Consider the following 27,550-nt stretch of genomic DNA (forward strand, 5'->3'; position numbering starts at 1 on the left):
TGCATTTGAGTTGATGCTCTGAAGCAAAGGGTAGATTTTCCTGAAGTAATCAGCAACAGCTTTGTGGTAAAACTCAGATTCCTCCTTAAATTCTGGCCTTTGTGAGTATAATCTTACACAGAGACCAGTAACTGCAGATAGATATAAAGGCGTCTAACAGTTTTCGCTGTATCTGAGGGGAAGAAAGAGTAAGGCTGTAGAGAGTTCGCAAACCAGATTCTTTGATCTTTTCAACGGAGCCAATTCGATTCTCCTTCTGCTATATTATATTGTAAGTAACTTGTCTGCTATGCTATTTTAGTTGTCCTTGTTTAGTTGTTATTTTGTGTCCCACAGTCAATGCTGTACTGGGTGAAACTTAAGAATTTGAAGTGGTTCTGCACTGAAAACTGACCAATAATGTTCCTATTAAAAAATGAGTTGCAGTTACTAATTATTAATTGGAAATATTTTTGAAGAAAAGGTATTTACAGCAAAGTCTATTTACATTTTGTTTCCTCTGTAATTCAATTGAGCGTGAGATCCCGTTGCAGACTGCGAAAGCAAATACTTCGGTTAGTGCACGGCACTGAGCAGACATTGACAATTTATCTGAAAGTCTTTGTTTAGTATTGTGTTACAGCTCAGAATGAGGAGACTGTGAAGGATCACTTGGCAAATCGCACTGCCTGCTTGCATCTGTTGGGAGGCTGGAGCCTGATGGTTTTGATAGGGTCACATTTTGATTTAAAGTGATAGCACACAGTTGCAGAACAAAGCATGAATATGAGCTGGTGTCAGGGAGCTGCTTTCTGTACCCTGCGACTGTCTTGTGTACGTAGCACACAGGCTTCGTTCCATGTGCCCTTTTAATGGCTCCTTTCATTAATCCAAAAAGAGCTGGGATATGATTTGCTGCAAATGTATGAATAAGCCACGATAAAGTCACAACACACAGCAAGTTGTTGCTGGTTAAGGAGAGAGTTCTATCTGTTGGGTACAATTTGCCACAGCTTTATCCAGAGAACTGAAAAATTGTAGAGCCTCACCTCGCATTCTGTACCATTTGGCTCAATTAATAAGTCCCTTTTGGGAAGGAGCTGAACTCTACAGGCCGGGTAGGTCCCAGGCTCAGTGTTGTTGATAGATGTTCTAGAATTATCTCCAGTCTCCTTGAGCTGGGGCATCCTTTCCCTATCCCTAATTTTTCTCGTCCCTATGTGAAGTGTCTGGGGATGATTTTTTTTAACCTGACGAGCGCTATATAAACTCGTCCATCTTTCAGATGAGACGTTAAACTGAGGCCCTGTCTGCTCTCTCTGGTGGATGTAAAAGATCCCATGGCTCAATCTTGAAGAGCAGGGGAGTTCTCCCCGGTGTCCCGATCAATATTTATCCTTCAATCAACATCACAAAAACAGTTTATCTGGTCATTATCACATTGCTGTTTGTGGGATCTTGCTGTGCGCAAATTGGCTGCCATGTTTCCTACATTATATCAGTGACTACACTTGTAAAGTACTTCATTGGCTGTAAAGCACTTTTGAGACATCCTGTGGTTGTGAAAGGTGCTATATAAATGCAAGTCTGTCTATCTTTCATTCAAGCTGTTTTAGTCGTGAGGATAAATCAGCCACTGCTCCTGGCAGGAATTCACTGGGGATTGGGCTTGATAGTGAGGTCTTCTGTAGGAGAATATCCTGCTGATGCAGAGTGTCTGGGATCACACAGGCCACAAGGATGAAAGACTGGAGGGAATTCAGCCGCCGTGCTTCCCAATCACGAATCTGCACCAGTAGGTGCGGGGGCGGGGGGGGGGGGGGGGCGGGGGCGGGGGCGGGGGGCGGGGGCGGGGGGGGGGGCGGTATTACTATTTCCACTAGGGTCAGAGGTCCATGCTGTAACTGGACTTTTTGCACAGCTCCAGATAAAACAGTTGAAATTCAACATGCTGCTGAAGTAATCAGCAGAAGAGAACAAATTCCAGCACCTTCTGCCAAGGATCCAGCTTGTGGTGAGGCCTGGAGCTAAACATGAATAATTCTTCCTACAAAAGTTAGCAGGCCGTGGGATGGTGAAACTGCTCCACCAGATGCAATTTCTGGTTAGTTGAAATAACACATCAGAACATTTTAAAGTCCTTTAGTCTCCAGAAAGTGCGAGGTAATAGTTTTCACTAAGTGGACCATCAGTTTTGTTTGCCTATTTGCACCTCATTGCCTGACATTACCCCGTCTCAACCCATCTGCTGCTGAAATCCTCATTCATGCCTTTGTTACCTCTAGACTTGATTATGCCAGTGCACTCCTGGCTGATCTCCCACATTCTAACCTCCGTGAACTTAAGATCATCCAAAACTCTGATGTCTGTGTCTTAACTTGCACCAAGTCCCGTTCCCCTATCACCCCTGTGCTCACTGATCTACATTGGCTCCCAGCTAAACAATGTCTTATAAAATTCTCGTCCTTGTTTTCAAATCTCTCCATGGCCTCACCCCTCCCTATCTCCGTAATCTCCTCCAGCCCTAAAACCCTCTGAGTTATTTGTGCTCATCTAATTCTGGCCTCTTGTCCGTCCCTGATATTAATCACTCCACCATTGGCGGCTGCACCTTCACTTACCTGGCCCCTGAGCTCTGGTATTCCCTCCTTAAACCTCTCCGCCTCTCCATCTCGCTTTCCTCCTTTAAAATACTCCTTAAAACCTACCTCTTTGATCAAGCTTTTCGTCATCTGACCTAATGTCTCCCTGTGTGGCTCGGTGTCATATTTTGTTTTATAATGCTCCTGTGAAGCACCTTGGGATGTTTTATTATGTTAAAGATGCTATATAAATATAAGTTGTTGCTGGATAACTGGTGAAGGATTGTTACTGTGTGGAATTATAGCAGATCGGTTTTGATCTGCAACTTGCAACGCAGTGACAGATGGCAGGATCCCACTGACAGAGTGGCAGATTGGGATAGACCTTTGATTTCTTTCAAACAACCTTTGACATGAGAAAGAATGTGGCCTATCGCCATCTTAACCTTTCTAGAAAGGGTCAGTTCAGGGTTGGTTTGTTCCTGTGATGGCCACTTCATCAAAGTATGTAAGATTCGAAAGCATTTTAATGTTTAGCTCACCCAAGTCATTACATCTCGCTTTCTGCAATCCCCAATGACTTGATTGATAAATTCACTCTCGGCTGGGAGCTCAATCATATGGACAAGGGAGGACCCTGCTTTGACCCCTGACCTGTACTGAGTTAACTGATCTAAATTGGAACGGGACAATTGGCTTAAGCATTCCCACGCAAGGGAAAAATGTGACCAGCTCAGGATTCCCACCGTTGATCACAAACTATTGACTGTTGCTAAAAGTGTACATGTGTGGAAATTTGAGTAAGATTACAGGCTTGCCTGAAAATAGGTCTATGGTTTAAACAACAACAACTTCTAATTATATAACACCATGAATGCAGCAAAACATCCCACGGTGCTTCACAGGAGTGTTATCAGTACAAATTTAACCCCAAGCCACATAAGCCACACAACTTCTCCTTCAACTCGACGCACTTCCTTCAAGTAAAAGGTGTTGCTATGGGTACCCGCATGGGTCCTAGTTATGCCTGTCTTTTTGTGGGATATGTCGAGCATTCTTTGTTCCAGTCCTACTCAGGCCCCTTCCCCCAACTCTTTTTCCAGTACATTGATGACTGTAGCGGTGCCGTTTCCTGCTCCCGCCCCGAACTGGAAAACTTTATCAACTTTGCTTCCAATTTGCACCCTTCTCTCACCTTTACATGGTCCATCTCTGACACTTCCCTTCCCTTCCTCGACTTCTCTATCTCCATCTCTGGTGATAGGCTGTCTACTAATATCCATTATAAGCCCACCGACTCCCACAGCTACCTCGACTACACTTCTTCACACCCTACCTCCTGTAAGGACTCCATTCATTCTCCCAGTTTCTCCGTCTCCGACGCATCTGCTCTGATGATGCTACCTTCCATGACGGTGCTTCTGATATGACCTCCTTTTTCCTCAACCGAGGATTTCCCCCCACTGTGGTTGACAGGGCCCTCAACCGTGTCCGGCCCATTCCCCGCACCTCTACCCTCACCCCTTCCCCTCCCTCCCAGAACCGTGACAGGGTTCCCCTTGTCCTCACTTTTCACCCCACCAGCCTCCATATCCAAAGGATTATCCTCCGCCATTTCCGCCACCTCCAGCGTGATGCCACTACCAAACGCATCTTCCCCTCCCTTCCCCTGTCAGCATTCCAAAGGGATCGTTCCCTCCGCGACACCCTGGTCCACTCCTCCATTATCCCCACCACCTCGTCCCCGTCCCATGGCACCTTCCCCTGCAATCGCAGGAGGTGTAATACCTGCCCATTTACCTCCTCTCTCCTCGCTATCCCAGGCCCTAAACACTCCTTTCAGGTGAAGCAGCGATTTACTTGTACTTCTTTCAATGTAGTATACTGTATTCGCTGCTCACAGTGTGGTCTCCTCTACATTGGGGAGACCAAGCGCAGACTGGGTGACCGCTTTGCGGAACATCTCCGCTCAGTCCGCAAGCAGGACCCTGAGCTTCCGGTTGCTTGCCATTTCAACACTCCCCCCTGCTCTCATGCTCACATCTCTGTCCTGGGATTGCTGCAGTGTTCCAGTGAACATCAACGCAAGCTCGACGAACAGCATCTCATCTACCGATTAGGCACACTACAGCCTGCCGGATTGAACATTGAGTTCAATAATTTCAGAGCATGACAGCCCCCCATTTTACTTTCATTTTTAGTTATTTTTTTCTTCCTTTTTTTTTACATTCTTTTTTACATTTTTTACAATCTTTTTTTTTTGCATTTATTTCATTTCATCTTAGTTTGTTCAGTTTGCTTGCCCACTGTTTTTTTTCAGGTTTTCACTTGCTGCTGTTCAATATTCAGTGTATTAACACCTAATCTGTACTAATGCTTTGTCTTTCAACACACCATTAACATATTGTTTGCCTTTGCTCCGTGACCTTTTGGTCAGCTATGTGGCCTGGTCCAATCTAGACCTCCTTTGTTATCTCTTGCCCCACCCCCACCTCACTTGCTTATAACCTGTGACTTTTCTAATATTTGTCAGTTCCGAAGAAGGGTCACTGACCCGAAACGTTAACTCTGCTTCTCTTTTCACAGATGCTGCCAGACCTGCTGAGTGATTCCAGCATTTCTTGTTTTTATTTCAGATTTCCAGCATCCGCAGTATTTTGCTTTTATTTAAGGAGATATTGGGTCAGGTGATCAAAAGGGTGGTTAAAGAGGTAATTTTAAGCAGCAGTTCAAAGGAGGAGAGAGAGGCGGAGAGGGTTAGGGAAAGTTGACTAACGCCTCTTTTAAATGGGGTCATACAAGGAAGCAGCTAAAAACTGGCCCCTGTATCCTGACACCAGAATCATCGGTTTATGATGCTATTGGTTCCAGGAATGGCAGCCTGTTCACGTTGCAGAGCGCACCAGCCAAAAGAGATTCTTGTATCTGAAGTCCATTGCAATTGTGTCATGTAAAATCAGCGGAACGACTGGCTCCAAAAAGCCATATTTTTCTGGAAATAATCAAAGGAACAAGAATCGAGGTCAGTAAAACACAAAATCTGTAGGAAGCAAGTATAACATTTTGAACCCAGGTGATAAATGTCCCACCTGCTCCATGCTTCCTACAGTCAGCAAGAAAAGCTCAAGTGACTGCAGTTTTTTGCAACAAAGAACTTTATGATTTGTAAATTTTCGAATACCCCTCTCCAAGGGTTCCATGCACAGAAACTAATTGAATCAACAATTGATGTAGCTCCCCCCAGCACAGAAAATGGAACCAATGGTCACGATATTTCTGGCTGAGAGTGAAACCGTCAGGGGATGGGATGGAGGTGTGAGGTCCAGCTGAATTTAACAGCAAGACTTCAGTATCTTTTTTTTTATTCTGTTTCATGCCTGGCAGCTGGTCACATTGATTCCTGGCTACAGTCCCCAGGAATTGGGAGGTGATGGGGGTCCGGGATGAGAGTTGAGGGGGGGGCGGGCCTTGGGTAGAGAGGTCGACCACAATCAGGGCCTGGAGTGTACATCAGCGTTGGGGTGGGGTTGAGTCTGTGATAGTGGTGGGGGCAGGGTTGGCGGTTATGGTGAGAGAGGGTGTGATTACCAGGAGAGGCTGAAGGTTTCCTTTGGGAGCTAGCGGGAGCTCCTGCTGTTCCTGGCCCACAAGGAGTGCTGTAGAAGGCAGAATGCACCAGCCAAAAGAGAGTCTTGTATCTGAAGTCCACTGCAGTGCTGGCAGCTCCCATCTCCCTCTCTGCTGGGTTACCCGAGCCCTGGGAAGTCCACATGGCAATGTTAAATTCATATCAGACACCCAATTGCCTGTGGGAACCGGAATTAAGTATGTTAATGAAGTGTTCCACCTCTCGTCAGCAAGACTGTCACGCACACTATGTAGCTGCTGTGAAAATGGCGGCAGGTGCAGTGGGCGGGGGCACTTTCTCCACTTTCCCAACATTCTTAACCTCCCCCCACCCCCCACAAATTCCTCCCCTCCCCCAATCCAGGATAACTTTACACCTTCAGCAGAGGAGAACAGAAGAGAGAAGAAAATTGGTAAGGGAGAGAAGAATTTATCAGAAACTATTGGCCGTCAGCTTGTTGTAGAGTTGAAAAGTGGCAGGGTAAAGGCTGGAGTTCACAGGTTGTTGTTAGTGTCAAAGTTCATGTATTTTGAAAAACATTTTAAGGTTTTTTTTCCTTTATGAGTTCAAAACTTTGTGTCAGAAATTTCCAGGCTACTATTAAACTGGACACTGAAGGCCTGATGAACAATAGGTATGAATGATTCCAAAGCAGGACCTTCAGGCTACTTAACAGACAGTACGTGCCAAGCTGTTAAACATCTAATCCAAATACTAAAAGACTGACCCGAAACGTTAACTCTGCTTCTCTCTCCACAGATGCTGCCAGACCTGCTGAGTGGTTCCAGCATTTCTTGTTTTTATACTAAAAGACTATGTCAGTTTAATAGTGAGGATTATAGAAGGTTTCTTGATTGACCTCAGTCAGCATCTAGATAAATAATATCTCCAAGAGTTTGATAGCCAGCTCTCAGTCAAAATTGTTAGCACTGTGCAAGATATATTTATTTAATTTTGCCGCTGGGACTAACGTGATTTTTCTCCTGTACACAGGTGATTCAGCAGGCGCTCCATCGCCAGCCCAACACTGCCGCCCAGTACCTCCAGCAGATGTATGCCGCCCAACAGCAGCACCTGATGCTGCAAACCGCAGCTCTGCAGCAGCAGCACCTGAGCAGCGCACAGCTGCAGAGTCTAGCAGCAGTGCAGCAGGTAAGCATGAGGTGGGAGGGCTGGGAGCAGTCGCATTTGATGATGCAGCAGAAAGGGACGCTGTGTCGAATTGGAATGGACATCTGTGTGTAAACTAGCATGCTTTGTGAGATCTGATGCAGTATTACTTTTGCCGTTTTATATCTACGTTTGGGGCTTCCTCTCGCACTCGTAGTCAGATGCTAAATGTGGTTCCAGTCCCCAGATCGATCCCTGGTCTGTTCGGAATTGGCTGATCACAACTAAGGTAATTGGCTTCGGCGCCCCTGAGCTAGTCAACCAGGATTTCTACACTGGCCGTACTGGAGATCCACATCTGTCGAGGTCAAGGTGGACATGGTCACATCCAGCTGTGATGCCCCTTACAGCTGTCAGTCATGCCAGTGCGTCTTTTGACGTCATCAGTTGCAGGCAGCGCAGGACTTGTAGCAAACCATCTACAGAGTCTATTGAAACAGAGCTTCCACGAACTAGAGCAAACCAAACTCTTGATGGAAACTGCAGCAAAGCAGGGTGATTTATCCAGCAAAATGCAGTCAATGGAGGATAGTTACAGAATACAAATTCTGTGTGTAAAATCAGTCCCAGTCACACACAGCAGTGCAGGCTCCATGTGTGATTGACATGGGAATTGTCCAATCAGCTTTGTCCATGTTGGGAATTGCACTATCACTATATGCAGCCCAGTCCCTGTCGAACCACAAACAGCATCATTCACTACTCTCTTGACAGAAAAGGATAAACAAGAGAAACAAATTGACGAGAACAGCTGGAGATGGTGCTTGAAAGAAGTCTATTTATAGAAAACTCGAATTTTATTGGTTGGGTTACTTACTTTCCCATTATCCATTGAAGGAATGATATCTAACAACCTGAAGGTGAATGATCTTTACACATCCGGGCAAACACATATATTGATCAGTACAGAAATAAAAATTACTTTAAAGTGTGGTACAGCTTCTTACACGAGGTTTATTGCTATGTTTGGGGATTATCCTGTATTCTAGGAAGAAAATATATGCACCAATTAATTGCAAACCATATCTTCTGCTGATGCAAATCAAGGCAATGGGTGTGTGGTTGTTACATTCATACCACAGACTAGCTTCCTCTTGAAGTGGCTCTTTAATAGTCTTGGCTGCTGGTGCTGTGTGGTCAGCCTAATATATATTACATGGTAAGATCCCCCTACAGAAGCAGTAACAGGCAAACAGCAACAATATTCACATGAATCTAGTGAATTAATATAGGAAAAACACCCAAAGGTACTTCACAAAAGTGTAATTAAACAAAAAGTGAGGTCAGGACAACAAGTGAAGGTGTACGTATGTGCACGAGCGCGCACATCCTGCAATAAGACAGCTGCATTGTAGACCTGTATGGTGGAACACTCGTGCCACCGTAGACATGGCGGCTGCCCCATCAAGACTTTCCCCCTGAACGAGGCTAATTAAGCCATCGCTTGCATCTGAGTCACAACAGCTGCCCACAGCACAAGCACCTCAAAATCACAATAACTCATCATTTTATAATGCATCCGCTACATCATGGATTGTCAAAATTTAGCCAAATGAGAGTCATCCTGTGGGTGTGAAAACACTCTGTGCAGCTCCCCCCGATATTGCTCAGTTAGCAGATGTGCTGACCACTGGAGAACTGAGCGACACAGGCCAGGCATGACTTCTGGATAATGCTGAGCACAGCTGGAGCAAAAAGAAGCACATCAATTAGCTTCAGTGTCTAGCTTGGTAAGGGATGACTGAAGTGTCTGCACCTCTTGATGAAAAGGGAACTGGAGATATGAAACACTCTTTTCCACCACCATTCCCAAAAAAAACCATTGAGGCTCGGGGTCAATCAAAAATTTCAAATCTGACATTGATAGATTTTTGAAATGAGAACAGAAAGTGCCGGAAATACTCAGCAGGACGGTCAGCATGTGTGTAGAGAGAAGCAGAGTTAACGTTTCAGGTCTTGATCCTTCATCCGAACTGGCAAAGGTTAGAAATGTAACCGGCCTTGAGCAAGTGAAAAGGAAGGGGGTGGGGGAGGAGAACAAGAAGGAAGGACTGTGATAGGATGGAGCGGGTAGAGATTAAATGACAGGTATCCTGGAACAGAAAGCAAATGGAGGGCTAGATAGTTGTAGCAAAAGCCAAAGCACCGGTCCAGAGAGAGTGCTAATGGCAGAATAATGAACAGCTCCGTACGAAAGCGAAATCATGAAAAATAAGTTTAAGACTAGCACATGGTTAAAAAAGTAAATAAATATAAGAAGAAAATATATGTATTTAAAAAAAACAAAAAATAATGAGGCTCATGGCCTGAAATAATTGACTCAATTTTTTTTATTCTTTCATGGGATGTGGGCGCTGCTGACAAGGCCAGCATTTATTGTCCATCCCTAATTGCCCTTGACGACTGAGTGTCTTGCTAGGCCATTTCAGAGGGCAGTTAAGAGTCAGCCACATTGCTGTGGGTCTGGAGTCACATGTAGGCCAGACCGGGTAAGGACAGCAGATTTCCTTCATTAAAGGACATTAGTGAACCAGATGGGTTTTTACGAAAATCAATGATATTTTCATGGCACCATTACTGAGACTAGCTTTCAATTCAAGATTGTTATCAATTCATTGAATTTAAATTCCACCAGCTGCCATGGTGGGATTTGAACCCGCGTTCCCCTGGGAGGTTGAAACCTGGAACTTCACCGCTTGGGTTAGTTACTAGGTTGCATTGGTGATGTGAGCAATCAACCAGGATCTGTGCCATCGAGAGTTGGGGCTGTTGTTAGTTTGTAGGGTGTGGAGTCCGTTCCAGTGGGGCTCTGAGATTTCAGGCGTGGGGTTTTTTTGAGGTACTGTGTCAATGGGAGATGTTAGGACAGGTGATTGAAAGCTTGATCAAAGAGGTTGGTTTTAATGTGTGTCTTAAAGGTAGTGAGGATTAGGAGGGAATTCTAGAGCTTAGGGCCCAGGCAGTTGAAGGCACGGCTGCCAATGGTGGAGCCATTAAAATTGGGGTTGTGCAAGAAACCAAAATTGGAGGAGCGCAGATATCTTGGAGGGTTGTGGGGCTGGAGGAGATAACAGAGATTGGCAGGTGATGAGGCCATGGAAGGATTTAAAAACAAGGTGAGAATTTTAAAATCAAGGAATTGCTTGACCAGGAGCCAATGTAGATCAGCGAACACAGGGGTAATGGGTGAACAGCACTTGGTGCCAGTTAGGATATGGGCAGCAGAGTTTTGAATGAGCTCTTTTTTTTTTCCAAAATATACTTTATTCATAAAAATCTGTTTTAAAAAAAAACATTACAAAAGAGTTCAAAACAGCACCAAGTTGACATTCCAAAGAGTGCAAAGAAGTCCGTTTTCTTCAATCCAGGAGTGAGTTGCCTCACAACCCTTCCATTCCATTTTACATGCCATGTACATTTTACAGCAAACCCATATTTGGTGTATACAGCCCATGGAGTTTCCCATGGATCCAGCCCCGCAGTTCACTACGTCGGGAGGACCTTGCACTGTGGTCTTTCCCCATTGAGCCTTTGCTGTGGCTGCCCCAAGTTTTAGTGCGTCCCTCAGCACGTAGTCCTGGACCTTGGAATGTGCCAATCTGCAACACTTGGTCGTGGACAACTCTTTGCGCTGGAAGACCAGCAAGTGTCGGGCAGACTAAAGAGTGTCTTTCATCGAATTGATAGCCCTCCAGCAGCAGTTGATGTTTGTCTCGGTGTGCGTCCCTGGGAACAGCCCATAGAGCACAGACTCCTGTGTTACAGAGCTGCTTGGGATGAACCTCGACAAAAACCACTGCATCTCTTTCCACACCTGCTTTGCAAAGACACATTCCAGAAGGAGGTGGGCAACCATCTCTTCCCCACCACAGCCACCGCGGGGGCATTGCGCGGAGTGGGTGAGACTCCAGGCATGCAGGAAGGATCTGACAGAGAGAGCTCTTCTCACCACCAGCCAAGCTACATCTTGGTGCTTGTTTGAAAGTTCTGGTGATGAGGCATTCTGCCAACTGACTTTGGCGGTCTGCTTGGGGAACCATCCGACAGGATCCACCATCTCCCTTTCCCGTAGGGCCTTGAGGACATTCCGTGCAGACCACTGCCTGATGGATTGGTCCAAAGGTGTTTTTCCACAGAAACGTTTCCACGGAGGATAGGTGGTACGGCACGGTCCAACTGGATGGAGTGTTCCACGGCAATGTGACCAGGCCCATCCTTCTCAACACCGGGGACAGATGGAACCTCAGCACGTAGTGACACTTGGTATTCGCGTACTGGGGGTCTACACACAGCTTGATGCAGCCGCACATGAAGGTGTTCATCAGGATGAGGGTGATGTTGGGTACATTTTTCCTGCCCTTATCCAGAGATTTGAACATCGTGTCCCTCCGGTCCAGGTCCATTTTGGATCTTCAGATGAAGCGGAAAATGGCTCGTGTGACTGCCACGGTGCAGGAGTGGGGTATGGGCCAGACCTGCGCCACATACACCAACAACATGAGCACCTCGCACCTGATGACCAGGTTCTTACCCACAATGGAGAGTGATCGCTGCCCCCACATGCTCAGTTTATGGTCTACTCTGGCTACTCGCTGCTTCCAGGTTTTGGTGCACGCCCCGGCCCTTCCGAACCATATCCCCAGCACCTTCAGGTAGTCTGACCTGACGGTGAAGGGGACAAAGGATCGGTCAGTCCAGTTCCCAAAGAACATGGCCTCGCTCTTGCCGTGGTTAACTTTGTCTCCCAAGGCCAGTTCGAACTGGTCGCAGATGCTCATCAGTCTGCGCACAGACAGCGGATCCGAGCAGAAGACGGCGACGTCATCCATGTACAGGGAGGTTTTAACCTGAGTGCCTCCGCTGCCTGGGATTGTCATCCCTCTTATGCTCGCATCCCTCCTAATAGACTCAGCAAAGGGTTCAATACAGCAAACAAACAAGACCGGGGAGAGAGGACAGCCCTGTCTGACTCCAGATTGGATCGGGAAACTTTCCGATTCCCACACATTGATTGAGACTGCGCGACTGATGTTTGTGTAGAGCAGTTTGATCCAATTGCAGATTCCCTCCCCAAACACCATTTTGGAAAGCACGTCCATCATGTAATAAAAACAAGAAATGCTGGAACCACTCAGCAGGTCTGGCAGCATCTGTGAAAAGAGAAGCAGAGTTAACGTTTCGGGTCAGTGACCCTTCTTCGGTACTGACAAATATTAGAAAAGTCACAGGTTATAAGCAAGTGAGGTGGGGATGGGGCAAGAGATAACAAAGGAGGTGTAGATTGGACAAGGCCACACAGCTGACCAAAAGGTCATGGAGCAAAGGTTAATGGTATGTTGAAAGACAAAGCATTAGTACAGATTAGGTGTTAACGGACTGAATATTGAACAGCAGCAAGTGCAAACCTGAAAAAAAAACAGTGGGTAAGCAAACTGAACAAACTAAGATGAAATGAAATAAATGCAAATAAAAGATTGTAAAAAATGAACAAAAGAAAAAAAGAAGAAAAAAGAAAAAACAACTAAAAATGAAAGTAAAATGGGGGGCTGTCATGCTCTGAAATTATTGAATTCAATGTTCAGTCCGGCAGGCTGTAGTGTGCCTAATCGGTAGATGAGATGCTGTTCCTCGAGCTTGCGTTGATGTTCACTGGAACACTGCAGCAATCCCAGGACAAAGATGTGAGCATGAGAGCAGGGGGGGAGTGTTGAAATGGCAAGCAAGCTCAGGGTCCTGCTTGCGGACTGAGCGGAGATGTTCCGCAAAGCGGTCACCCAGTCTGCGCTTGGTCTCCCCAATGTAGAGGAGACCACATTGTGAGCAGCAAATACAGTATACTACATTGAAAGAAGTACAAGTAAATCGCTGCTTCACCTGAAAGGAGTGTTTGGGGCCTGGGATAGTGAGGAGAGAGGAGGTAAATGGGCAGGTATTACACCTCCTGCGATTGCAGGGGAAGGTGCCATGGGACGGGGACGAGGTGGTGGGGGTAATGGAGGAGTGGACCAGGGTGTCGCGGAGGGAACGATCCCTTCGGAATGCTGGCAGGGAAGGGAGGGGAAGATGCGACTGGTAGTGGCATCACGTTGGAGGTGGCAGAAATGGTGGAGGATGATCCTTTGGATATGGAGGCTGATGGGGTGGAAAATGAGGACAAGGGGAACCCTGTCACGGTTCTGGGAGGGAGGGGAAGGGGTGAGGGTAGAGGTGCGGGAAATGGGCCAGACACGGTTGAGGGCCCTGTCAACCACAGTGGGGGGCGATCCTCGGTTGAGGAAAAAGGAGGTCATACCAGAAGCACCGTCAAGGAAGATAGCATCATCATCATGTAGGTGTGCGATATCCTGCCAAAAGCCTTCTCTTGGTCCAGGCTGATGAGGCAGGTGTCCACCCTCCTGTCCCGTACATAGACGATCGTATCCCTGAGTAGCCCGAGACTGTCGGAGATCTTCCTGCCGGGTACAGTACAGGTCTGGTCAAGGTGGATCATCAACTCCAGAGCAGACTTGACTCGACTGGCTATGACTTCGGACAGAATCTTGAAGTCAACATTAAGCAGTGAGATGGGCCGCCAATTTCTGATTTCTGCCCTCTCCCCCTTCCGCTTGTTGATGAGGGTGATGTTGCTTTTCCTCATGGATTCTGACATGCTGCCGGCCAGGAGCATACTCTCGTATACTTCCAGCAGGTCCGGGCTGACCCGGTCCCACAGGGCCGAGTACAACTCAACCGGTAAGCCATCGCTTCTGGGAGTTTTACTTGTCTCGAAGGACAGCCAAAGACTTGCAGGTTGATAGGTAAATTGGCCGTTGTAAATTGCCCCTAGTGTAGGTAGGTGGTAGGAGAATGGTGGGGATGTGGTAGAGAATATGGGATTAATGTAGGATTAGTATAAATGGGTGGTGTTGATTGGCACAGACTCGGTGGGCCGAAGGGCCTGTTTCAGTGCTGTATCTCTCTATGACTCTATGACCTGATGGCCTTTGTCAGCTCGTCCAGGGTTAACGGCTTGTCCAGTCCCTCCCTCCATGCTGTCATCTAAGACCTCTGTGATTGATGACAGGAAGGACTGGGAGGCTCTGCTGTCTGTGGGCTTCACGTAGGACAGCCCAGCATAAAAGGATTTGCTGGTCCAAAGAACAAAGAACAGTACAGCACAGGAACAGGCCATTGGGCCCTCCAAGCCTGCGCCGATCTTGATGCCTGCCTAAACTAACACCTTCTGCACTTCCGGGGCCCATATCCCTCTATTCCCATCCTATTCATGTATTTGTCAAGATGTCTCTTAAACGACGCTATCGTATCTGCTTCCACAACCTCCCCTGGCAGCAAGTTCCAGGCACTCACCACCCTCTGTGTAAAAAAACTTGCCTCGCACATCCCCTCTAAACTTTGCCCCTCGCACCTTAAACCTATGTCCCCTAGTAACTGACTCTTCCACCCTGGGAAAAAGCTTCTGACTATCCACTCTGTCCATGCCGCTCATAACTTTGTAAACCTCTATCATGTCGCCCCTCCACCTCCGTCGTTCCAGTGAAAACAATCCGAGTTTTTCCAACCTCTCCTCATAGCTAATGCCCTCCAGACCAGGCAACATCCTGGTAAGCCTCCTCTGTAACCTCTCCAAAGCCTCCACGTCCTTCTGGTAGTGTGGTGACCAGAATTGCACGCAATATTCTAAGTGTGGCCTAACTAAAGTTCTGTACAGCTGCAACATGACTTGCCAATTTTTATACTCTATGCCCCGACCGATGAAGGCAAGCATGCCGTATGCATTCTTGACTACCTTATCCACCTGCATTTCCACTTTCAGTGGCCTGTGGACCTGTACGCCCAGATCCCGTTGCCTGTCAATACTCCTAAGGGTTCTGCCATTTACTGTATACCTCCCAGCTGCATTAGACCTTCCAAAATGCATTACCTCACATTTGTCTGGATTAAACTCTATCTGCCATTTCTCCGCCCAAGTCTCCAACCGATCTATATCCTGCTGTATCCTCTGACAATCCTCATCATTATCCGCAACTCCACCAACCTTTGTGTCATCTGCAAACTTACTAATCAGACCAGCTACATGTTCCTCCAAATCATTTATATATACTACAAAGAGCAAAGGTCCCAGCACTGATCCCTGCGGAACACCACTAGTCACATCCCTCCATTCAGAAAAACACCCATCCACTGTTACCCTCTGTCTTCTGTGACTGAGCCAGTTCTGTATCCATCTTGCCAGCTCACCTCTGATCCCGTGTGACTTTACCTTTTGCACCAGTCTTCCATGCGGGACCTTGTCAAAGGCTTTACTAAAGTCCATATAGACAACATCCACCGCCCTTCCCTCATCAATCATCTTCGTCACTTCCTCAAAAAACTCAATCAAATTAGTAAGACACGACCTCCCCTTCACAAAACCATGCTGTCTCTCGCTAATAAGTTTGTTTGTTTCCAAATGGGAATAAATCCTGTCCCGAAGAATCCTCTCTAATAGTTTCCCTACCACTGACGTAAGACTCACCGGCCTATAATTTCCTGGATTATCTTTACCACCCTTCTTAAACAAAGGAACAACATTGGCTATTCTCCAGTCCTCTGGGACCTCACCTGTAGCCAATGAGGATGCAAAGATTTCTGTCAAGGCCCCAGCAATTTCTTCCCTTGCCTCCCTCAGTATTGTAGGGTAGATCTCATCAGGCCCTGGGGACTTATCTACCTTAATGCTTTGCAAGACACCCAACACCTCCTCCTTTTTGATAATGAGATGACTGAGACTATCTGCACTCCCTTCCTTTGTATGTCAGACTGCGAAGACGTTACCGAGCCATCCTCTTCCTTCAGGCTGCTGATCACAGAGCTCTCTCTGTGTACCTTTTGGAAGAAGTAATGCGAGCACATCACATTCTGCTCAACGGAGCGGACTCTGGACCGGATGATGATCTTGGAGGCCTCCATGGCAAAGAGCGAGGCCTGCTGGCTCGTCACCTCATGGAGGTCCTCCTTGACCTCGACCCCCATCGACTGCAGCCGGAACAGATTTTGCATACTTTTCTGGAGTCGGGATATTTCCCTCTGTCTCTCTCTCGCCCTCCTGAACACCTTTGAAGATAGAGAACCTCTTGATGTTCACCTTGATCACCTCCCTTCAGTGAACTGGCGACTCAAAGAGGGCTTTCACGGTTCTCCAAACGTTGTAATCCCTTTTGAGTTCCTTAACGTTCTCTGGGGTTAGCAGTGTAGCATTGAGCTTCCACGTCCCTCTGCCAACCTGCTGGTCATCCTGTAAGTGACAGTCGGCCAGTAAGAGGCAGTGGTCGGAGAAGAACACCGGCTTGACATCGGTGGATCTGACCGTGACAGCACGGGACACAAACAGGAAGTCAATCCTGGAATGGGCAGACCCGTCCGATCTTGGCCAGGTGTATCTACGCTGCGCTCCGTCTGCAGGTTTGCTGAAGACGTCGTGCAGTTTGGCATCTTTTACTGTTTCTATTAGGAATCTGGATGTAGCGTCCAGTTTGCTGTTGTCTCTGCCGGATCGTCCAGCTGCATCAATGATGCAGTTGAAGTCACCGCCTAGAATGACCGGCCTGGACGTTGCCAGCAGCAGTGGGATCTGCTGGAAGACGGTCAGCCGTTCGCTGCATTGAACCGGGGCGTACACGTTGATCAACCGGAGCGGAGCATTGTTGTACATTACATCTGCTACGAGGAGGCGACCGCCCAGCACCTCCTTAACTTCGGAGATGGTGAAGTTACCTCCCCGCAGCAGAATACCCAGGCCGGAGGAACGGCAATCATTACCCCCTGACCAGATCGATGGCCCGTGGGACCACCATCACAACCATTGCCTGTAGGTGCTGTCCCTCAGCACGTATGATGACACCTCCTCTGGTGGGAAAAGCATGATATGAAAGTCTGGTATGGACAGGATTGAGCGCAGATCTGATACCATCTCATGGTCACATCACCCACTGACGGTTACTACTGTCTTGCAGACACCCACCTGCCAAGAATGAGGCATATTAATTTTGTCATATGAACATTGATTTTAAACTTGCTGAGAAGAAGGGAAGGCCTGTTACAAGGGCTTCCAGACACTTAGCTGAATAATATTTGCATACTAACAGACAGTGCTTGTGGAGACAAAAGGACCATTCTCTGACACATTCAAACCACAATGGATTTTAATTCCAGTCATTGAAGGTGTAAGGAAGAGCAGTCCAGTCACTGCTAAGGTGATACAATCCACAAATGCCAGGACTGGTTAAACCAGCTGATCACATGACTAACTGGCTGGTCCAGCGTTTTTTGAAATCGCCACAGAGTTTTTGAACTCAAAAAGACTGTTTGTTCCTGGAGTGAGAAGACCTCTCCTGTCTGCTCCCATCTCTTTCTCACAATCCTCTGGACCCACTGAGGAATCCGATATTGAACAAGGTTTAAGAAGAATACTGGGCCCCAATGAAAAGCAAGACCTGCCTACAATCAAGGACTTCACAGCGAGCTCAAAGAACAGTAACCAAAACCTTCTTCAGGTATTGTCTCAAACTTTTCCACTTTAGTTCTTCTGCTCTTTTCTGTCTCTATCTGCATGTGTGTATCGCGTAAGCATGCCAGCTTGGGCACGTCGCGTATCCATAGGCGTTAACCGAATTAGAGTTTAATACCGTTCAACCTTTTTTTTTAAACCTATGAATACCTGGTTGGCTAGCTTCTTTGTCTTATAGTTGGAAGTTAGTGTACAAGGATTCACTAAGGGGGAGCTAAAAACATAGTGGGTTTAAAATTAAACCCTGTGACAGCAAGACCAGGTGAAGGCTGAGAGGGAACCCTAGACCCCTTTCTCACCGGGTCATAACACTAATTAGAGCTGCACTTGAACAATAATTGCCTTACGGGCTGAGTGCTTCCGCTGCCTGGGATTGTCACCCCTCTTATGCTCGCATCCTTCCGAATGGACTCATCAAATGGTTTGATACAGCAAACAACAAGACGGGAGAGAGGACAGCCCTGTCTGACTCCAGATTGGATCGGGAAACTTTTTGATTGAATGAGCTTTTTTTTTTCCAAAATATACTTTATTCATAAAAATCTGTTTAAAAAAAAATACATTACAAAACAGTTCCAAACAGCACCAAGTCAAAAAATACAAACAGTGCAAAGGAGATCAGTTTCCTTCAATACAGGAGTGAGTTGGCTCACCATCCTTCCATTTCATTTTTCATGCCATATACATTTTACAGCAAACAAAGATTTTCCGGATACAATTCAAGGGGTTTCCCAGGGATCCAGCCCCTCCATTCAGCTTGGTGGGGGGACCTTACACTGTGGTCTTTCTCCATTGAGCCTTTGCTGCGGCTGCCCCAAGCTTTAGTGCGTCCCTCAGCACGTAGTCCTGGACCTTGGAATGTGCCAGTCTGCAACACTCGATTGTGGACAACTCTTTGCGCTGGAAGACCAGCAAGTTTCGGGCAGACCAAAGGGCGTCTTTCACTGAATTGATCATCCTCCAACAGCAGTTGATGTTTGTCTCGGTGTGCGTCCCTGGGAACAGCCCGTACAGCGCAAACTCCTGTGTTACAGAGCTGCTTGGGATGAACCTCAACAAAAATCACTGCATCTCTTTCCACACCTGCTTTGCAAAGACACATTCCAGAACAAGGTGGGCAACAAGGGGCGGCGCAGTGGTTAGCACCGCAGCCTCACAGCTCCAGGGACCCGGGTTCGATTCCGGGTACTGCCTGTGTGGAGTTTGCAAGTTCTCCCTGTGTCTGCGTGGGTTTTCTCCGGGTGCTCCGGTTTCCTCCCACAAGCCAAAAGACTTGCAGGTTGATAGGTAAATTGGCCATTATAAATTGTCACTAGTATAGGTAGGTGGTAGGGAAATATAGGGACAGGTGGGGATGTTTGGTAGGAATATGGGATTAGTATAAATGGGAGGTTGATGTTCGGCACAGGCTCGGTGGGCCGAAGGGCCTGTTTCAGTGCTGTATCTCTAATCTAATCTAACTGTCTCTTCCCCACCAAGCCTTTTTATTTCCAAAATATACTTTATTTATAAAAATCTGTATAAAAAAACATTACCAAACAGTTTCAAACAACACCAAGTCTTTCCCCACCAAGCTCAAGCTGAAGGAGAGTGAAAGATGGTTAAAGAGTGCTGACTTGTGTGAGGTACAAGAGGGCAGGCAGTGGCCATGAAACCATCTTTCAGTTTGAGTTAGTGTCTCTGTGAGAATATAAAGCAAATTAGGGCTGGGGAGGGCTTAACAAACAAGAAAAGAAACAAAACATTCTGTGCTTAGACGTATACTGTTTTGAAATGTGTATTTGTTTTGTGTCATTCAGAAGGAACACATTAGTTTTGCAGAATGAACGAGTCTCCTGACATAACTTGTTAAATTGCTGTTTGTAGTGTAAATTGCACAGCACCATCCAGAGAAATCACATGGATTGTAGCCCTGTGCAGTCCCAAGAGACAGAACTGGGGCTAGAGTGAAAGAGAAATGATTTATTGATGGGCCTGACTGCTTGCTGGGTCTGATATTGGTGGAACACAATGAGATTCCAGGACTAAACACTTATTGTCTGCTCCTATGCTATCACCCCTAGCACAGAAGCCTGATAATTGTTAGGGTTGAAATTCCAAGTGGGATTTCCATGTTCAATAGCTTTGGCTGTACACAGAAAGGTGATCGAGATTGAGTGTGTTTTGTGCGCTGAATCTCACAGTGCAGAGCCCTAACACAAATTGTCCCTCAGTGAAGAAAGAACTGTAACCATTTTAAGCTGTTTTTGAAATGTTTGGGATATTGGATTATTGGGGAGGGGGGGAGGGGTTGCATTATTATGAGGGATTTTGATAGGGAAACTGTTTCCCCTGATTAGAGGGCTGGTAACCAGTGGACACAGATTGTATATACCTGGCAAAAGAACCAGAGGGGATGTGAGAATTTTTTTTTACACAGTGAGTTGTTGTGATCTGGAACGCGCTGCCTGAAAGGGCGGTGGAAGCAGATTCAATAGTAACTTTCAAAAGGGGAATTGGAAATTAATTGCAGTGGAAACATTTTCAGGGTGATGGGGAAAGAACATTGGAAACGTTTGGATAGCTCTTTCACAGAAGGGCTGATCCTCCTAAATCTCACCCAAGTGGAAATTGATCATACAGGTGTCGAACCAGTGAGCAGGCTCTCCAACTGTGGAAGGCTTCACAACTGAGGCAAATCTTGTCCTCAGGCAACACCCAATGTGTGACTTTTCAGCAGCTGCCTTTAGTTTAAATTAATTCACAGGATGTGGGCGTTGCTGGCAAGGCAAAGCAAGGCAGGCAGGCAGTGGACCATCTCTAGTTGCCCTGTGAAGGTTGTATTCCTCATGGCAGGGGTTTGATATACTGAGTGACTTGATAGACCACTTCAGGGTCGACCATGTTGGTGTAGGGCCGGAGTGGCATCCAGGGAAGATTGGGTAAGGACGGCAGATTTCCTTCCCTGAAGGATATCGGGTTATTAAAACAATCCGATAACATCGCGGTCATTTTTGTTTTTACTACCAAATTTATTTTAACAATTCAAATTCGCAAACTCCCGCTTGCTTTTTCTAGATTACTAGTCCAGTAACATAACCACTGCACTACCATATGGAGTAGCAGTGGAACCTCTGCCTCTTTTTTTTCCTCTTTCTCGTCTCAGAGACTGACCTACCTGTGGTGACCTTCCCAATGGCCCAAATGTGATCAGTCACTCAGCACAGATCAGGATCAAACCTGGGATCTTCCTGGTTGGTGCCACCCAGTGCCATACTGGGCAATACATTTACCAACTCAGTCATCAGGTCCTTGGTTTTTTGATGTGAGGTAACATAAAATACAGATGGACTTGAAGAAAATTCCAGTGGTTGCCCAAGAAAAGCAAGACCTATCCAAGCATAAGATCCCAGGCCACGGGTACTGCATCAAGTGCAGAAGATGTAAAGTGGTGGACTGTTTCCTGACTCTGGATAATTGATTCATTTCAAGCTGTATTGGCTCTTCACAGCAGCTGGCTGGAGGCAGGGCACCCCCTGTCTGGGACTGATATGCGGCACAGCAAACCCGCAGATTGGGACAGAAGGGAAAAATGTTTTAAAAAAAGAATAAATTCAGTACTTGGAATACTTTAGCTAACATGGAAAGAATGCTGTCACGACCTCTATTCTGGAGTCATTCATCATCAATGTTTATTTAGTAATCATTCCTGCTATGATGAACTGGGTGGACTGAAAGAACTGTTATCTGAAGCATATCCAAATGCCCGGCTCATGGTGGCACGGAAACTTCTGTGACCCTTTGGAATAGAAAGCTCAAAAACCACCAAGCTCCCAGTTTCAATCCCTGGACGATGATCTCAACTCTGGCTGATTCAATTTTAACTGACTTTAATCTCTCCACCATTGGCAGCCGTGTCTTCATCTGCCTGGGGCCCTAGGCACTGGAATTCCCTCCTTAAACCTCTCCACCGTTCTACCTCTCTCTCTTCCGTTAAGATGCTCTTCAAAGCCTTTGACCAAGCCTTTGGTCATCTGCCATAATATCTCTTTGTGGCTCAGTGTCAAATTGTGTTTCGTTATCCTCCTGGGAAGTGCCCTGGGACGTTTTACTACATTAAAGGCGCTATATAAATGCAAGTTGTTGTGGTATGAGTGCTACCATTGGCCTCAGTGCCCTGGGTTAGCAAGGAAATGGTGAGCCATTAATCTTGATTATATTCCAGGGACTCTGCTGGAAAGTGCATGAGGAGACATGAAGCGAGGGTGGAATTGGACTTGCTTGTGACTTCCTCAGAGGGACTGAACAGTCTCTAAGCTCTCATCTCAGGTATGATGCTAGTGGATAATCAGTGTCCATGGAACTGTAGCCCACATGAATCAGAAGAGGAAGCAGGCAATTTAAAAAAAATAATGGAAAAGCTCTTTTGTTTGAGGAATCAATCCATGCCGGGCTTTATCAATGACAAATGGAGCACGGTTACAAGGGTCGATGAACTTTGAACTGACTTCAGGCTGGCATTGTGACATTGATGCATAATTCAGGTATCCTAACACCACAACTGATGGGATTTTCAGCCAAGCAATAAGATGCTGACAAAACTCATCACCCAGGATCCATAGATGAATCTTTTATTTACATTTTCATTGAAGATTCACCGTGGTGATTAACTACCCTTCATTTTGGAAGGGTGCACTTTGAATTTTCAGTCAATGCTGAAAATATCCACATTAACTGGAGAATAACAAAGACTTTGCAGTGTTTGTATGAAGGATACTGGATACAGCGTCAAACTACAAGGTAGGAAGGCAAGCTAGGAATTCAGAAAACAGATTGCTAACGTCATGCCAGAGAGTTTGCTACCTGACCCCTTGGGTTGTCCCTTCTAACATTGCAGTCAGGCTGGCATTGAAATTATGAAAATTTAATGTAAAATATGTTTAGTTTTTCATTTCATTCTGAGCTTGATTCTGTCCACACACATGTACTTGGCAGTAAAAGTAACTAAATGGCGATTGGGGGGGCAGAACCTTGGCTGATTTTATTTTTCCCTCTATGGCCGAGCAACCCTGACCTCACCTGCCACTGAGGCAGAGTTCAGCTGAGTTCGCACGGCCCCTGAACCGAACCTGGAACATTCCTGGTCTTGTGTTGCTTGTGGGCATTTGCTGTATATCGATTGGCTGCAGTGTTTGCTCACAAAATGTTAAAAGTAAGTCATTGACTGTAAACCACATTGAGATGTTGTGACGACATGCAAACCACTTCAATAATGCAAGTTCTACCTTCTCTGTCTTTATCTCCTTTCTTTCTCTCTCTCTCTCTCTCTCTCTCTCTCCATAACTTAGTGACATAAACTCACAAGTGTGTTGGGAGCTCAGGAACCTCCAGAATATTCCCATTCTCAAATGCTGATTCAGGAATGATAAGATGCAGTTTTATAACTGGAACTGACTGTCAGGAGGTGGTGGAAAAGGAAAAGCTGTTTTGTCCCGAAGGGAGAGAGGGAATAGCAGAAATTAAGACAACGCAACTCGCATCTGCAAATCAGCTCAGACAACAACTGGAAGCAGATCATAAGCCCAACTCATCAGTCAAGAACTCGACAAAATGTGAATGGCAGATGATAAAAGGGATTCAACAAGTGGATCAGATTGCATAGAGGGGAAAAGCAGAGTCTAATTGTGCCTCTATTTATTGTGAGTTTGAATTATTTGTTCCTCCAAATTTCTTCTAGCAGAAACATTCTTTCACAGCTGTGGCTCATTGGGTACCACACTTGCCTCTGAGTCACAATGTTCAAGTCCCACTCCAGAACTTGAGCACAAAAAATCAATGCAGACACTCCCAGTGCAGTACTGAGGAAATGCTGCACTGTTGGAGGTGCCTTCTTTCAGATAAGACATTAAACCAAGGCCCCATCTGCTTGCTCAGTGAATGTAAAGGTCCAATGGCACTATGTCAAAGAAGAGCAGGAGAGTTCTCCCTGGTTAATAAAAGCAAAATACTGCAGATGCTGGAAATCTGGAATAAAAACAGAAAGTGCTGGAAATACTCAGCAGGTCTGGCAGCATCTGTGGAGAGAAATAGAGTTAACATTTCAGGTCTGATGGAAGGTCAATGGGAAGCGTTAACTCTGTCTGTGACCTTTCATCAGACCTGAAACATTGACTCTGTTTCTCTCTCCACAGATGCTGCCTGACCTGCTGAGTATTCCCACTTTCTGTTTTGAGTTTTCCTCGGTGTCCTGATCAATATTTATCCCTCAATCAACATCACAAAAAATAGATTGTCTGGTCATTATCACATTGCTGTTTGTGGGAGCTTGCTGTGCACATACTGGCTGCCACGTTTCCGACATTGCAACAGTGCCTACACTTCAAAAAGTGCTTCATTGGCTGTAAAGCGCTTTGGATGTCCAATGGCACTATATAAATGCTAGTCTTTTTTCTTTCTTTCAACCCCAAAACTAGTGATCAGATCTGTATTTGACAATAATCAGATCAATAATAAATGTTGATAAATCCTATGTCCTCAGTTATAATGGAAACAAGCCTTATAAAGCTATTGTGCTGTAATTGTCAGTGGAGATGCTGCAGTGCCACCACCAGTCGGAGGGTGTAATTCCAGTGACCAGTTTACATAGGAATTTATAATGGGAATGTATAAATGTAAGGACAATGCATAACCTTAAATATGTATTTTTAAACTGAGATCGAAAATGAGCTGTCTTACCATTTCCAGGCATTTTACAATAAATTACAGAAGTGAGATTGCCAGCTTCAATATTTCTACTACAAAAAAGGAACTATTTTCTTTTTGTTTCTCTCTAGTTTTTGACCCCCTTCTAATGAAGCTGCTGTCTTATCTTGGGACCTGGCTCCACGGGCATCTCCCAAGTAGCCATCATGTGTCAAGCTGCACACTGAGTGCCTAAGATCTATTGTACATGAGGGCCAGAAATAGTAACCAAACTTAATCCAGTCTTCACCCAGTGCACACACATGCCTTCAGCAGAGGCGACTGTGCAATCTTCAGAGAGGTCTTCTTGTCACCTTACCACACCAAAGGTTATTAATATTCTGAAATAGTATGTTGCTAAAACATGGACAGTGGGAAATAGGAGATCTGATTTCTAGGGAGCATGAGATGTGGGTTTGGAGAAGGATCAAGAAAGCAAAGTGATAGAGACAATAAAAATAATGAGGTCTGGGCAATGATGCAAGAAGAATGTAGTTTAATATTATAAAAGGTAATTGAATTAGTGTGGGCATGTGTTAGGGGATGGGAGGTTAAAAGAGATAATTGAAAGACGAATGGAAGGAAAAAGACCAAAGATGGAAAAGAGGAATGCTTCTGGGCCACATAAATATTGGGAGATTTTATGAGGAATTGAAAAAAGAAGCACAAGACTGAGAGCAGTTTGGAGAAGGATCTAGAACCTGCCTTGGGCAAACCACTGTGATTCAATGGTCTACAGTCATGTTAATGCCATCATGCTAACCATCTGTGTTTACATAGATGACCCATCTCATCTGGTTAGAATCCGTTCCTCATCACCTGGCAACAAAAAATTAGTACAGGATTTAATCTTAATCTTAACTGCCCTTAAAGCACTTTAGCAAAATGTTCTTCACACACACTGTTCTTCTCTGTCACTTCATTCAATTAGAAAATTCCTCCCCAAAGCTAACAGCAGGTTTGAGGCACCTAGTGGAAGCAATTAGTTCGTGACTTGCATCCTCCCTCTTGTTGACAGAAGGTTTTTGTTTTAACAAGCAAACTTGATCAGGGACTGTGGGGTTTTCATTGCCAACGTTTTTAATGCATTGTAGAGTCTTGACACAGGAGGTTGGAGGTTGCTGCTATTTTAGAGCACTGTGGGAATTTCCCAAAGTACATAAACTTCCCATTGCAGGATTTGTACATCTCTGAATTATGTATTATTTTAAAATTTTTGTAATTTAGTAAAATATCAATTGAAAAGATTAATGAACCACAACTATAATAACACCAATTATTTCTTAAACTGTTTGCATTTTTGATGTGCAGTCAAGCACATAATCATTGAAATGAGATAAATGAGAGTGATATTTACAAGTCAAAGCTTACTCCCATTACTCAGCTAACCTTTAATAACCTCATTCGTGTATTAACCCCTAGGATTAACTCAGCAATCCAGTACTTCCAGTGGCAGAGTTAAGGGAGTTAGGCAATGATTCGCAACCCATGCTGCCCACCATTAAGCTGCCTGCAGAGTGCACAGAATCATGGAAATTACCCTCGTATTTCATACTAATAGTATATTCTGCAGACTGTTATTGCAGCAAAATCTCTACTTGCACAAGAGTGACAGACCCGCTTTGCAGACATTCTTTTCCTTTGGGGCTTTCTTTGATTTATAGAGTCATGTCACTTTATGCTTTCAAGTGATAGGAATGCACTGAGTGGCTTGTAAAGAAAGAATTGCATTTCGATAGTGCCTTTCACCTCCTCAGGACATCCCAAAACACACTACAGCCAATGAAGTACCTTTTGAGGTGTAGTCACTATTGTAATGCAAGAAAGTCAGCAGCTAGTCTGTGCACAGCAAGCTCCCACAAAGAGCAATCTGATAATGACCAGATAATCTGCTTTTAGTGATGTTGGTTGAGGGATTAATATTGACTGAGACACCGGGGAGAACTCCCCTGCTGCTCTTCAAATAGTGTCATGTGATGCTTTATGCTCACCTGAGACAGCAGGCAGGGCCTCAGTTTAGAGTTTCATCTGAAAAACTTCTTGGGGCATACTGGCCCGCTGGGATACTCCGGGGAATTCCCACTAGATTTGGCAACTAGTAGAAACTTCTTTTTCTTTGCGGTCGAGGGAACTCAAGTCAAAAAGTCCCTGGCACTCTGCTCAGGACATAGCGTGCTCCTTTCTTACCACATTCATTCTTTAATTCACTGCCATTTTTAGTGCTGGTTTATCAACCAAGAAGCTGTCACTGAGTTTGTAAATGTGGATGAAATGTTGTGCAGGTTAAACTTCATTTTTATTTATATTGATGGCAAGACACAGAGAATGCCGTTTCATATAGTCATTGGTGTATAATATGAGTCATCCTCACACTGTTTGAACTTGAGACAAGAGTTTTATATATTGTTTTAAAACCTTGAAACCTTTTCCCCAAGCTTGTAATGTGTGTAACAGCTGTACATGTGTGAACCGAACATGTCATCATTCTATGTGTGTGTATACAGCGTGAGGTGGGACGACTTTCTCAGCAATTGTGGACACGCAGTTATTTGCGGGCACAGCTGCTATGGAATATAACCAGGGGAAATTCCGCAGCAACAAGAGCTCCAGTGTATTTCAGAACAGCTCCTATTTAAAGTGCTTTTGTAACGTAAAGAGGGAGGGAAGGTTAGTCAGGAGCGTTGATAGCCGTGGTGTCAGGCACAGTTTGCATAGGGGAATAAATTAAATTGAACTCCTGGGGATTCCAGATTCAGAGGTGTGTGCTGTTAATGGGCTTCATGGAAAGTCATTTTAAGTTTCAAGCAGGTTCCTTCTCCAGTGATTCAGATGGTAAAGAGACTGTCTTTCACAATATTGAGCCATCCTGGCCAGGAAGCTTCTACATTCGATTTTTGGTCTGTCTTGAGTTTGCTGGACATCAGA

The 27,550-nt window shown here is 45.5% G+C and overlaps 1 protein-coding gene across 16 annotated transcripts in view; it reads left to right on the forward strand.

Moving 5' to 3' along the window:
• The window catches only part of LOC137351950 (polyhomeotic-like protein 2), a 321,230-nt gene that overhangs the window by 185,088 nt on the left and 108,592 nt on the right, over positions 1 to 27,550 (forward strand). For 15 of the 16 annotated variants that reach the window (XM_068016840.1, XM_068016839.1, XM_068016842.1 and 12 more), the window contains one exon: positions 7,183 to 7,341. In XM_068016840.1, the coding sequence (XP_067872941.1) occupies positions 7,183 to 7,341 (159 nt within the window). Of the gene's footprint in view, positions 1 to 109; positions 272 to 7,182; positions 7,342 to 27,550 lie in introns of those variants that run through there. The other variant, XM_068016852.1, reaches the window with a different exon arrangement.

The sequence above is a fragment of the Heterodontus francisci genome, chromosome 37 (genome assembly GCF_036365525.1).
Source record: "Heterodontus francisci isolate sHetFra1 chromosome 37, sHetFra1.hap1, whole genome shotgun sequence".
Classification (NCBI taxonomy): domain Eukaryota; kingdom Metazoa; phylum Chordata; class Chondrichthyes; order Heterodontiformes; family Heterodontidae; genus Heterodontus; species Heterodontus francisci.